General features: G+C 46.0%; 1 protein-coding gene across 1 annotated transcript; it reads left to right on the top strand.

Annotated features, from left to right (window-relative positions):
• Positions 1–4,929: 4,929 nt before the first annotated feature.
• LOC311507861 (E3 SUMO-protein ligase ZBED1-like) lies at positions 4,930–7,432 on the top strand (the record flags this gene model as incomplete). Its single annotated transcript, XM_084572401.1, has 3 exons — positions 4,930–5,153; positions 5,658–7,059; positions 7,181–7,432. The coding sequence occupies 3 exons, from the start codon at positions 4,930–4,932 to the stop codon at positions 7,430–7,432; spliced, it is 1,878 nt and encodes a 625-aa protein (XP_084428527.1).
• Between the last annotated feature and the right edge of the window lie 5,997 nt (positions 7,433–13,429).

Genomic DNA, 13,429 nt, shown 5'->3' on the forward strand with positions numbered 1-13,429 from the left:
GCTCTGTCTTTCATGTGGGGATTTGGGGGTGTCTGAAACTCTCTTAGTTCTCTTTTGTGACTCAGCTTTGCTGGTGGTCGGGTTCTGGAGAGGCTCTACAGGTAGGTCATTCACTTGTAACAGGAGGTTCCTGTGCAGAGTACGAACTGGTCGACCTCCCGCCTCAGGGCTTACTTTGTAGACAGGGTTTTCTCCAACCTGTTCTCTCACGATGTAGATAAGCTGCTCCCAGTATGGTCTAAGTTTTCCAGGGCCCCCTCGTTCACTGAGGTTGCGCACTAGGACTCTGTCCCCAGGCTGTAGAACCACTCCTCTGCTTCTTTTATCGTAGTATGTCTTTCCTTTTGAGCTGGACTGTCGGCTGTTTGCGTTTGCTATTCGATATGCCTCAATCATTTTTCCTGCCCATTTCTCAGCATATCCCCTCGGTCCATTGGTTTCAGCTCGCTCATCTGTTATGAGGCCGAAGAGGAGATCGACCGGAAGGCGAGGATGTCGGCCATACAACAAATAGTACGGGGAGAAACCTGTGGCCTCGTGCTTCGTACAATTGTATGCATGAAGTACATGGGGCAGGTGGTCCTTCCAATTCTCCTTCTCTTTCTCTCCCAGGGTCCGGAGCATCTGCAGTAGCGTGCGATTGAGTCTTTCTGCCGGATTGCCCTGGGGGTGGTACGGAGACGTTCTCGAGTGGGCAACACCAGCTAACTGCCTGAGAGTTTTGAAGAGTTCATTCTCAAACTCTCGACCCTGGTCATGATGGAGTTTCGCTGGGTACCCGAATCTGGGGATGAAATCATTGAACAGCCGATCTGCAGCTGTTTTACCAGCCTTGTTTCGGGAGGGGTAGGCTTGTGCAAATCTGGTGAAGTGGTCAACCACTACCAGAATATACTCACATCCACCTCTGCAGGCCTCCAGGTGAAGAAAGTCGATGCACACCAGCTCGAGGGGCGAACTTGATGTTATACTGCCCATGGGTGCCCTTTCATGTGTGGCTGGCTTCTTTTGTTTAATGCAGGAGCACTTTCTGGTCACATACTCCTCTATCTCTTTTTTCATGAAAGGCCAGTAAAATCGCTCCCTCGCTAGGCTCAGAACCTTCTCAACACCAACATGACTCATGTTGTTATGTAGCTGGGTGAGTACTGTTTGCTTGTAGGTGGCGGGCAGCACCAGTTGTTGTCGACCTGCACTCTTCCTGTTGAGAAGGTCATCCTCTATGTGCAATCTGTTCCACTCTCTTAACAGCCTCCTTGTGTGTGTGTCGATTCTGCCCATGTCATCTTCTGTTAGTCGTGTGTCGTTTCCCTTCAGCTCCATAATTTTCCCAATAGCGGGGTCTTTTCTTTGTTCCCTCACCAGCTCATCGTGACTGATTGCCTGCAGAGGCTCAACATGAGGTTGGCTCTGGGATGTTAAGTTGAGGGCTGCCACCCAGGCTACATCTCCCTGTTGTGCTCTGCGACCTCCTTCCCATACAGCACACACTGCCTCCTCCGACAGCTCTTCCGTACACTCAGCCATGAAGGTGTCGATGTCCAGGGGGCAGCGTGATAAGGTGTCCGCATCGATGTTGGTTTTGCCTGGCCGGTATTTGATGTCAAAGTGGAAATCGGCCAGCTGCCCCACCCACCGGTGACCCACTGCGTTGAGCTTGGCCGTACTCAGGATATATGTGAGGGGGTTATTGTCTGTGAAGACTGTGAAATGCGGGGCGTAGAACAGATAATCCCGGAATTTGTCACATATCGCCCACTTCAACGCCAGGAACTCCAGCTTTCCGCTGTGTAGGTGATAATTCTGTTCCGCTGGCGTTAGTGTGCGTGACCCATATCCAATCACCCTCATCTTGTCATCCTGGTTCTGATACAGAACTGCACCGAGACCCTTTTGGGAGGCATCTGTGTGGAGTGTGAAGGGGCGGTTGAAATCGGGGTACGCCAGCACTGGGGGTTTGGTCAGCCGGTCCACAAGTTGTTCAAGGACCTGTTGGTGCTGTGAGGTCCAATCTACTGGGGTTCGGGAGGACTGCTGGTGGCATTTTATTCTTCCGTGTGGTGGCTTGGGCTGAGGGGTGTCGGGCTTTGACTGGAGTAGGTCGTAAAGGGGCTTGGCTATACGTGAGAAGTCCTGCACGTATGTTCGATAATAGCTCAGGAACCCAAGCAACTGTCTGACGTTCCCAACTGTCTGTGGTGTCTTGTGTTTCAGTGCCCGCACTGCTTCAAGGTCTTTGGGGTCCATTTTCACCCCTTCCGCTGACACCAACCGGCCAACATATCGAACCTCTTTGCGGAAGAGCTCACATTTCTCCGGTTTCAGCTTTACCCCGTGACGTTGCAGGGCTTGGAGGACTCGGCGTAAGACCTGCACATGCTCATCAAAGGACCTGGAGAAGCACAACACATCGTCGAGGTAAGGGATGCAGCATTCATCTCTCAGCTCATCGAGCATCCCTTCCATGCTCCTTTGAAAGGCTGCTGGTGCGTTGGATAACCCAAAGGGTATTCGGACCCACTCGTAGAGTCCCCATGGTGTTATGAATGCAGTCCGGTACCTTGATCCTTCGGCAATAAAGCCCTGGTGGTAGGCTTTCCCCTGATCCAGGATCGAAAACCAGGCATATCCTCCCAGAGAGTCAGTGAGGTCCTGGATTCTAGGAAGAGGGTGACGGTCTGGCACGGTTTTGTTGTTGAGGAGGCGGTAGTCGACACACAGGCGTAAGGACCCATCTTTCTTTCTCACACAGATGACAGGAGCTGCATAAGGCGACTGGGACTTCACGATCCACCCTTTAACCAACAGCTCCTGGATGTACTCCTTAACTTCCCTGTAGAGTGGTTTCGGGATGGATGCGTAGGCCCTCTGAACTGGGATGTCATCCTTGGTCCTGATCTCCATCTGTAGGGAGGGGATGCATCCTATGTCGTCGCTACTACGAGAGAATGCTCCACATTCCTCATGGAGCACTTCCTTCACCACCTGTTGTTGTTCAGGGCTCAGGTGACTGATATCAACAGGAGGAAGCCAGGACTCTGGTGGAGAGGTGCTGGGAGAAGCAATGCCATTAACATCGGCTGTTGTCATCTTTCGCGGTGTGGAATCAGCCTGGTGTGACTCTGGTGCACCGGTCTCAATAATCTTGATGACATGCTGGATGGTTCCCAGAGAGGTTCTCCTTGGCACCGTGACCTCATGTTTTGAGTGATTGGAGATGGGCACCTTAACATAAGGCCGCCGAGTGTTATCAATCTCCAAGAGGCCTTCTCCTACACTCAACTGTCCTAAGGCAGCACTTTCCTCAACAGGTTCATATAGAACAAGGGGGTTAGAGGCATCAAAGTTTGGGGGTACCCTACACCACACATGAACGGTTCTGCCAGGGGGAATGATGGCATGGTCTTTACCCACTCTTATTGTGACTGGATCACAGTATGTCCTAGGCGGCACCTGGATAAAACTCACAATGGCCTCTGCCTGTTCTTCCTCTATTCCAAATGCACTGCAGAGAAGGCTGATAACTGTTGCGACTGCCTCGCCAGAAGACTCCTTTCTTTTTATGATCTCCTCCAGTACATTGGCTCCTAACAGGGGCTGGGACAATGGTGACTGGCTGACTAGGAAAGGGGCCTGTATGGTAAGATTGGGGTCGTCATTCCCTGCAAGGTTGACAGTGAGCTCAACCCATCCACTGTACGGGATGGCATCGCCAGTGACTGCATAGATGCCAAGTTCTTCCTCTACCAGCTCAGAAAGGGGTCTTACTGTATAATTGGGGATGTGAGTGTCAGCCCATTCTTGGTCAATCATGCTCACCTGTGAGCCTGAATCAAACAGGACTGTCGCTGGGTAACCACCAATCAAACATTTCAGCAGACTTTTCTTTCCAACTAGGGGTACCTTGCAGGTGACATTACTCTGGCAGGCAAGCGCGTGTGGCTTTTGTTGTTTGTTTTGCTTGGGGTGTCTTGTTACTTGATTGGGGATGTGGCCTACTGCCTGGGACTGAAGCTGTTCACCGGTCTCTGGGCGTCCCTCCACAGAGACCGAGCCCCGTTTCCCTGCACCTTGACTCGTTTCAAGCATCCCACTGCTCTGTGTCCTGCCTCTCCACACACGAAGCAGTGGTTACACTCCTGTAAATTCTGCTCAGTACATTTTGGGCAACGAGCTGTTCTGCCTCTCACATGGGTTGCGGGTGTGGTTGGGTAGACCTGCAGTGGTTGGGCAGACCTGTTGGGGGGTAGTTGAGAGGGGGAGTGGGTCTGGATCTTGGCAGGCATAAGGGCTGGCATAGCTAGAGAGTGAGGCACCTGTGCATTTGCTGCCTGCTGATCAATCAAAGAAGCCACCATGTGCGTCAGGGTCTCCACCTGAGCACTGAGCTGTTGTATTGTCTGGAGATTTTTATTGTCTGCTGCTGTATCCCATGACTTGTCGTTGTTGTGACAGTCTCCCGTCCCAACCTTGGCACTGTGCGCTTGTGTTGTCTTCTGTCGGGGCGGTTGACCAAGTCTGCGCTGGTGCTCATTCTCATCGCTTATTATCTTCATGACCTGGCGAAGAATTTCCTCATCTGTGACTTGACTGTTTGAGGTAAGAGGCCTCAGTCTCTGCCGGAGGTCTGCATGTTTTGTCCCCAAGCCCTGGTAAATAGTATGGAGGAAGACTTCTTGGATGGTCTTAGAATCATATGTAGGGCTGAAACGATTCCTCGAGTAATTCGAGTACCTCGATTACAAAAAGTGGTCCGAGGATTTTTTTCTGCCTCGAGGAATCGTCAATTTAATTGTGGTTCAAGCGGCCGCACGGACTACTTTCAATGTGGCACAACGTGCTTACGTCACCTACGCAAGGGAAGGCCGGGGAAGAAAGGAGGAGGAGGAGGAAGCGGACGTACAGGTGTTTGACTGAGGGAGCGGGAAAATGGCAGAGGCGAGGAGAAATAGCGACGATGAAACAGAAGAAAAAGGCGATAAAAAAAGACAGAAAATGTCGAAAGTGTGGGAGCATTTCCGACTGAAAAGAAAGGAGAACACCGTGACGTGCATTAGTTGTAACACGGCCCTTGCATACCACAACAGCACGTCTTCTATGTTGCAGCATCTCCGCAGAAAACACCCGGACTCGAGCGGAGGACCGGAGACAAGGTAATATTAACGTAGCAAATCAGTGTGATCAACGTTAATGTATTTTACGAACATAAACGCCAGCCTTGCAGAGGGCTAGGTTTTTGTTAATTATGACTGACTACTGTCAAGTTTGTGGTTAGTTTATTACGAGCGTGACGACATGACTTCATAGAGGGTTGATTTAAAATTTAAAAGGACAGCGCTGATAAGTCTAGATGGAAATAAAAACATAACAAAGTTAATTAAGCAGTTTTAAAATTTAGTCAACTACTAAGTAGCTGGTCACTGGTCACAGTGTGCCTCACTCTATTGATTAGGCTATGTGTGTGGTTATTGTGTTCCAATACAGTAGTTGTCTTAATTGTGGACACTGCAAAAACTCAAAATCTTTAAAAAAAAAAAAAAAGTATTCCTAGTCAGCTGGTGTAAATTCATAAATGCACAGCCATGAACCTACTGTATTAAGTCATTTAGTCATAGTAATATCATTTAACTAATTATTATTTCTCTTCTTTTTTCCAGTAAATCATCACAGTCTCGGATGGACAAATTTATCTGTAAAGCACCATTCTGTGGCCCTGAGCAAGCAGCTGAGCTAACAAAGAGCATTTTAAACATGTTAGTCAAAGACATGCGCCCACTGAGTATGGTAGAGGACAGTGGTTTTAAAGCAATGGTTGCAACTTTCCATCCGAAGTACGAGCTTCCATCAAGAACATTCTTCACAAAAGAGATGGAGAAAAAGTACGAGGATGTCAAAGCGAAGATGAAGCAGGCGCTGCAAGAGACTGAGTGCATTGCACTCACCACTGATATCTGGACGAGCATTGCAACAGAGGCTTATATGGGGGTGACATGCCATTACATAGGGGAGAATTGGCGCATGGTGTCCCACTGCCTGACAACGATGCCCCTTGAGGAGAGACACACAGCTGCAAATATTGCACAATGGATTGAGGAGGTGATAACAAAATTTGACATCCCAGTGAAGAAAATCAAGGCTGTCGTCCACGACAACGGCGCTAATGTTGTAGCAGCAGCAAAGATTTTGCAAGAAAGGCACGGATGGGCATCAGTGCGTTGTGCCGGGCACACCCTCAACTTAGTTGTGCAAAGCTCTCTGAAGATCCATCAAGCTATCTCCAAATGTGTTGCGGCTGCGAGATGCCTTGTCGAACACTTTAAAAAAAGTGAATTGGCGAGCACGAAGTTGAAGGACAAGCAAAAACAAATGGGTGCTAATGAGAATATGCTGGTACAAGATGTCTGTACCCGTTGGAACAGCACGTACGCCATGTTGTCCAGGCTACAAGAACAGAGGTGGCCAGTGACAGCCACACTCTCTGACCCTGCAGTGACCCAGAGAGGGAAACACTATCTGGACCTGAAACCTGAACAATGGAACCTGATTGAAGAGCTGAACCAGGTCCTTGAACCCTTTGAATCAGCCACAGTGTTCTTGAGTGGACAACAATATGTCACACTGTCTGCACTTCCACATCTTGTGTGCAAACTTAAGCAGAACATAGAGGAGCCAGAACTTGAGACTGCACCTGTGAGGTCGTTCCAAACTCATGCAGCAGAGCAGATAACAGTACGATGGGAAGGACTAACTGAGTTTACTCCTGAATCTCCAAACATCACCCTGCTTGCTGCTGCTCTAGATCCCAGGTTCCGAAAAATGAAGTTCTTGCCTGCTGATGAAGTATTCAAGATCCAAAACACAGTGCGAGCCATGGCTTTTGCTGCCAGCCAGCAAGTGAGGAAGCCCACTGCAAGTAACCATGGAGCATCCAGCACAGCACAGGACTCCCCACCAGCAGCAAAGGCCAAGGGGGCTACGTCATTCCTCGACTCAGACTCCACCACAAGTGACGAAGAACAAGATGAGGAGCAGCAGTTAAATGATTCTGTACAGCAGGAGGTAACTAAATTATTTTTTACATTTGGCTATTAATATGAGATGAGATACATCAGCAGGACTCATTACAGTGCAGTTATTTATAATGAAGTGTTTGTGTGTGTGTGTGTGTCTTATTCCATAGGTCTTGATGTACTTCGGAGAACGGCCCCTATCCAAGAGGGAGAACCCACTGTCTTGGTGGGAAAACAATGCAGCGCGGTATCCACATTTGGCACAACTGGCGAAGACTCTGCTGTGCGTTCCGGCAACATCTACACCTTCAGAGCGCCTGTTCTCCGCCGCAGGCAACATTGCCTCTAAGAAGAGGGCAAGCCTCAGCCCTGACCATGTTGATATGCTTACCTTCTTACATTGCAATAAAGAGCTCCTTTAAAGGTTTGCTCACACACTCACACACACACACAAGATGAGAGAGAGAGAGAAATAAGAGGGTGGCTGTTGCCTTGATATGGACTTACTTGTTCCAAGTTCCTGTTTTTGTCTCCCCTCCTATATGCCAAAATAGCATCTTGTGTTTTACAGTTGTTATGTACATGTTATGCACAACATGAAGGCTTATTTTGCCTTCTTTCTTTTTTATAAATGCCTTATGTTTTTGATAACTTGAAAGTAATGTAATTTTATTTATTTTTGATATATTGAAAGTAATTTAATTGTATTTATTTTGATATATTGAAAGTAATTTTATTTTATTTATTTTTGATATCTTGAAAGTAATTTAATTTAATTTATTTTTATTCGTGTTTTATTTATTCTTATTTATGTTAGCAGTTGCCTCTTTGGTAATGTTTCAAGACCAGAAAATACTTGCTTGTGAATTTAAGAAATAAAAACAGTTGATTCTAAAAAAGGAAACCAATTGGTCATTCATTAAGTGAAATATGTTATTTTCTCTTGTGTATTCATAATTGCTCTTTAACGAAGCAAAAATACGTTTTATCCGATTACTCGATTAATCGATGTAATTTTCAGTAGAGTACTCGATTACTAAAATATTCGATAGCTGCAACCCTAATCATATGAGATGTCTGAACTGGCCTGCCGGGACTGGAAAAGGAGTTTCTGCTTGAGCCCAATCATGCGGTATAGAAACTGCTGGGGTGTTTCTTGGTCTGATTGTCTGGCGCACATCAATTCCTGGAACATCTCAGTCGTTGCTTTCTCACCGAGGTGGGACCTGAGGAAGCCTTTGAGTTCAGATACTGTAATTGAATCTTTATTTACAAGCATGTCCTTAAAGGCCCCCGGTTTAATGATCCTCAACACCCCTCTGACAACCTCTGCCTCTGCAAAGCCCTCTCTCACTCCCTCGTCGATTTGTTTACTGATATTGTTGAAATTTAAATCAGAATTTTGATCTCCAACCTGACCACCATGTACTTTGAAGTCTCTGCGCTGCAAGTAGGAGAGGTCCTTCAGCACTAGTGGTCTCTCTGAGATCATCTGTGGCATACAGTATGACTCTGACTCACCTTGGTGGGGGTAAGTTGCGGCTGGCGGGGTTGCTGTAGAGCCACACTGTCGGAGTTTCTCACCCAGCTCTGCATACACCTGTCTCAGTTCTTCTACTGACTGTATCGTTGCATTGGTATGGGTGTTGGGGTGGGGTTGTGGTTGCGTAACTCCGCTGTTAGGGTGGGAATCAGGTTGTGGTACAGAGTTTGGGATTGTAGTGGATGGACTGTGACTGGGTGTAACACGTGTGCTACCATCACTCAATGCATTAACAGGAAAATTGACAGGAGCATCAACATCCATTACTTTAGATATCAAATCATTTAAAACCAACAATTGACTCATACCTTCATCCTCAAGTCCTAGCAAAGTGTCAGACTGCATGTAAGAGACAACATACTCCATACAACCTTCTTCATCATTAGGATTCAGCTCTCCTTTGTGCTGGCTGTCGATCGCTTTTGCAACCTGATAGATGTCGTTACTCGAGAGTCTGAATAATTGTTTCTTGATACTCCACACTAGTTCTTTACGAGCTGCTGACATGGTGCGTGTAGTTCTGATGTCACCTTATATTTTGTTAGTTCAGTAAATCAGCAGCGTGGCGACTTGGCAAGCAATGTGTGTGTGTGTGTATTGACCTCCTGACCACAGATGTACGATGTGCGACGGCCACAGGATCAGCGGTGTGGCCCTCTGGTAAGTAGCGTGCGCTGGCCCCAGGAACAGCAATGTGGCTCAGCGATGACTGGTGCGCGTTGGCCTCACGATCAGCAATGTGGCTCAGCGATGACTGGTGTGCGCTGCCCCCAGGGACAGCAATTTGGCTCAGCGGTGACTGGCGTGCGTTTGGCCTCAGGATCAGCGGAGCGGCTCCTTGCGAGGTGAAGATCTCTTATCTCCTTGGTTTCCCTCCTTGGACACCCACGGGTTGACTCCTGGCCTGCAGCAGCGTCTTGTCTCCTTGGTCACGTGGTTCTGGTATCTCTGGATCTGCTCCTACGATGGTTATGATGAGGAGAGATCCCGGACGAGCCCCCACAGTTTGTTACGGGTTTCAATATGGAACTGGAGTAACAAATGATTTTTTTTTCTCTTCCTTCTGGTTGCTGGGATCCACCGCTCTTCACTTCCCTGGAAAACCGAACCAATGAATTTAGTGTGTGAAAGAACGAGCCCCCATCTTCTGCTCCGAAACTCTGTCTCTTTATTACAAACTTTCAAAATCATGGTATAAAAATAAACATTCCCTAGTGTAATCTTGTTTCATAAAGTCCATTTGTTATTTTAAATTTTAATAAATCAATATAGTTGTCTCTGTTTTCACACATCTGAAGGCAACAGTTTCCCACATACACATTCACAGAAATAACCATGTCTTTATAAAAATAAACATCCCTCTTCCTTTCAAGTGCAATAATATTCAAAGAATAGATCATGTGTTTTTCACATATATATTTTTGTTCTTTAACTCAAGAAATCCACCATCATACTAATGTAATAATGTAAATCATAAACCCTCTTTGGCTTTAGATGAATATTTAAATGACTTCAGTCATAACCATGAAACATCATACACATAGGGACAACTGCTTAAATTGTAATGCATTTTTGAACACAGACCAGACATAATTACTCCTCTGTAACTTCAGGATTAACTTTGTTCCTTGAACACTAACATTTCCTTCATCACATGTCATTCATAACACATCAGGATACCTCAAAACCGAAATTTAAAACATGCCAGGGAGTGAGGACACTAGCACACAGAACCACACATACAGAGTCGCAATTTACACATGCTAACTAGCCGCTAGCGCCATTGTTTTGAGAAGTCCGCACCTGCCGCTTATAAACGCAGTTCTTCAACTCGGTTACACACATCAGAAATTCAACAAACTTACCACAGCTACAATACACCACTACCCACTTCAGGAGGAAATAGTCTCTATAAGTTTTACCGGGTACTGACCTGGAAAACCGAACCAATGAATTTAGTGTGTGAAAGAACGAGCCCCCATCTTCTGCTCCGAAACTCTGTCTGGAGGGAGAGGGAGGAGTCTCTCACATTAGGTACCGCGGTGTAACGATACCCGCACTTTGGTTCCACCTGATTACTTCCTTCCTACATTAATACTGATCTTATCAATAAAATGTTGAAATTATGTTAAACACTGAGCTGGTTATTGCCGACAGTAAAAAGAACACCGTGTAGAATAATACTCATGTAAATAATGAATTTTCTCTTATGCTCTCACATAAGTGTATCACACAATGACCAAGTGAAGGCAGAAGAACAGGTGAGAAAACATTGTGAATTGAGCCATAAAGATGTTACATGAAGATGTTAAATAAAGGATTATGCATAGGTTATACATTTAGCTGTCAATATACATTTCTACCTATGTTTCTAGTGTAAAGTTGAAGGTAAGGTGAGCATAGGACACAATCGATGATACAGTCAGTAGTATTTTTCTTTCATTTTGCTGAGTAAAGCTGCACAAATGGTAGCGTTTACCAGCTTTGGTAGCAGTAGTCAATGTGACTTTCCCAGTCCGCTCTGCATATTAAAACAATCTGAGCACCTCCTAAAATGTAACAACTTCATTTTGTGTCCTAAACGAACTCCACACAGTTAAACCTTCCAGCAGTTTTGAGGATGCAAAGATGATGATGATGATGTCTGAAGACAAAAAACTGGTAAGATTTTTATTTTATTTTTATTGTATATGTAGCCAGGTGAACAAGGGGAGGAGCATTTTTTTACTTAGTTACTCTGGATTGTTTCAGGAATAAAATACTCATGATTTCATAAGAGTATAGGTGCAGTAGTTTTGCCTCCTCCCGCTAGGGGTGCTGTCCCTTTAAGGCAGGCACAGTGTGAGCCGGGCGAATCAGTGTTGCCAGATTGGGCGGTTTTCCGCATTGGGCGGGTGAATAAAATTTGGGCTGCTTTTGTCCACATTTGGCGAGTTTTTAATATTGTGAAAACAGCACTCTCACTCTCTCTCATTCTCTCTTTTAAATAAATAAATAGCTTTAATAAATAAATAAATAGCTTTAATAAATAAATAAATAATTGATGTGAGTTGTAGGTTATTCAATCTGCATCTTTTTTTTTTTTTTTCAATCGGCATCATTTCATTTGGCAACTTAACCGTGACGTCAGTTCAGCAAATGCACTGTAGCCGCGCTGAATTTGAAGCGGGTGGCCTAGCTAGGTTAGCATCATGCCGAAGTGGGGGAAATATAAGAAGTCCTACAGGAAGGAATGGGAGACCGACCCTGAACTTAAGACCTGGATCGCGGCTGTCCCAGGAGACGACTCTAAAGCCCGTTGCATATATTGTAACACAGAAATAAGACCTCAGCTTAATGATCTAAAAGAACATGGCGCCACAAAAAAACACAAGTCCCGCTGTGCGCCGAGTGTGAAATCGTTTGCTGTACCGATGGGATCTGGTGTAGGACAAGGCACAGTCAAAGATGACCAAAAACGTCGCGAATTTAGGATTGCAACCTACGTTGCCTGCCACACTTCCATCAATGCTGTTCAGGACTTGTCAGATATACTCCAAGAGGAGATGGGGGCGTTCAAAATGCACAGGACAAAGTGTTCAGCTGTTATCACATCTGTTCTGGCGCCACATTTCAGAGAGGAGTTAAAGGAAGATGTTGGTGAGTCTCCATATTCTCTCTATCTGGACGAAACTACCGATATATCAGTTAACAAGCTCCTCTGCATATGTATGAAGTACCGATCACAGAAACACAACAGGTTTGTCAGTACTTACCTGGGAATTGTTGATCTTCTCAGCGCTGATGCTCAAGGCATATCAGATGCGATTGTTTCTTTCCTGAGTGAATGTGGCCTGGACATTAAACATATGGTGGGGATCGCTACGGATGGGGCAAGTGTTATGGTCAGAAAAAATCATTCCGTTTTCACACTCCTCAAACAAAAGCAACCTAGTTTACATCTTATTCGCTGCGTTTGCCACTCACTGGATATAGTGGCTCATAAAGCAATGCAACTTCTTCCAAGCAATCTGGAATATATGATAAGAGAAACCTACAACTGGTTCGCACACTCAGCAAAGCGCCAGAGTGACTATAACAGTGTCTACAAGGCCATCAATGACGGTAGATGTCCTCTGAAATTCATATCCCCCAGCTCAACCCGTTGGTTGGTGATCTCAGACTGTATCGAAAGAATTTTAGAGCAGGAAGATGCCCTCAAGCTACACTTCAGTTTAGTTTCAAGTGCCGAACACTGCTATGCAGCCAGGCTTTTGAATGAAATGTACAGTGACAAATCAAACAGTCTGTACATGCACTTCCTCCGGCCCGTGTTGATGGAAATCAAAACTGTGAACAAATATTTCCAGCTGGAAACGGGAGATACGCTTGGTGTTTTTAGGGATCTTGACAGGCTGTACATGTCGACATTGAGGAGAGTTGTGAAGCCCAGCGTATTACGCATGAACAACGACAGTCGTCTCAGGGAACTTGACCTTAAATCATCCAGTCTCTACCACTCACACCAGGACGCAGACCTGGGCTCCTCATTCCAACAGCAGCTGGAAGCCAGCACATTAGCGCCGGAGCTGAAGGATAGAATTTCCGCGCGCTGTTTTGATTTTCTAAAAGAAGTGCTGGTGCAGTATCAAATGCGTCTTTCTGCATCAATGGAAATGCTCCGCAAACTGGAGCTTTTTTTGTCCGAAGCTGGTGATGTCAACAATAAACAGGCCAGGAGTAAAAGACTTGCCCGCTGAGTTTTTCTCTTGTTCGGTGGACACCTTGGAGAGCCAGTGGAGAAACATTGCATCAGCCGGCTTCTCAAGTGATCAGGCCATTGACGCCTTTTGGGTGGAAGTTGAGGCATTTCAAGATGCTGGAGGAAACCAGTGTT

The sequence above is a fragment of the Chelon labrosus genome (assembly GCF_963514085.1).
Source record: "Chelon labrosus genome assembly, chromosome: 2".
Taxonomy (NCBI): Eukaryota; Metazoa; Chordata; class Actinopteri; order Mugiliformes; family Mugilidae; genus Chelon; species Chelon labrosus.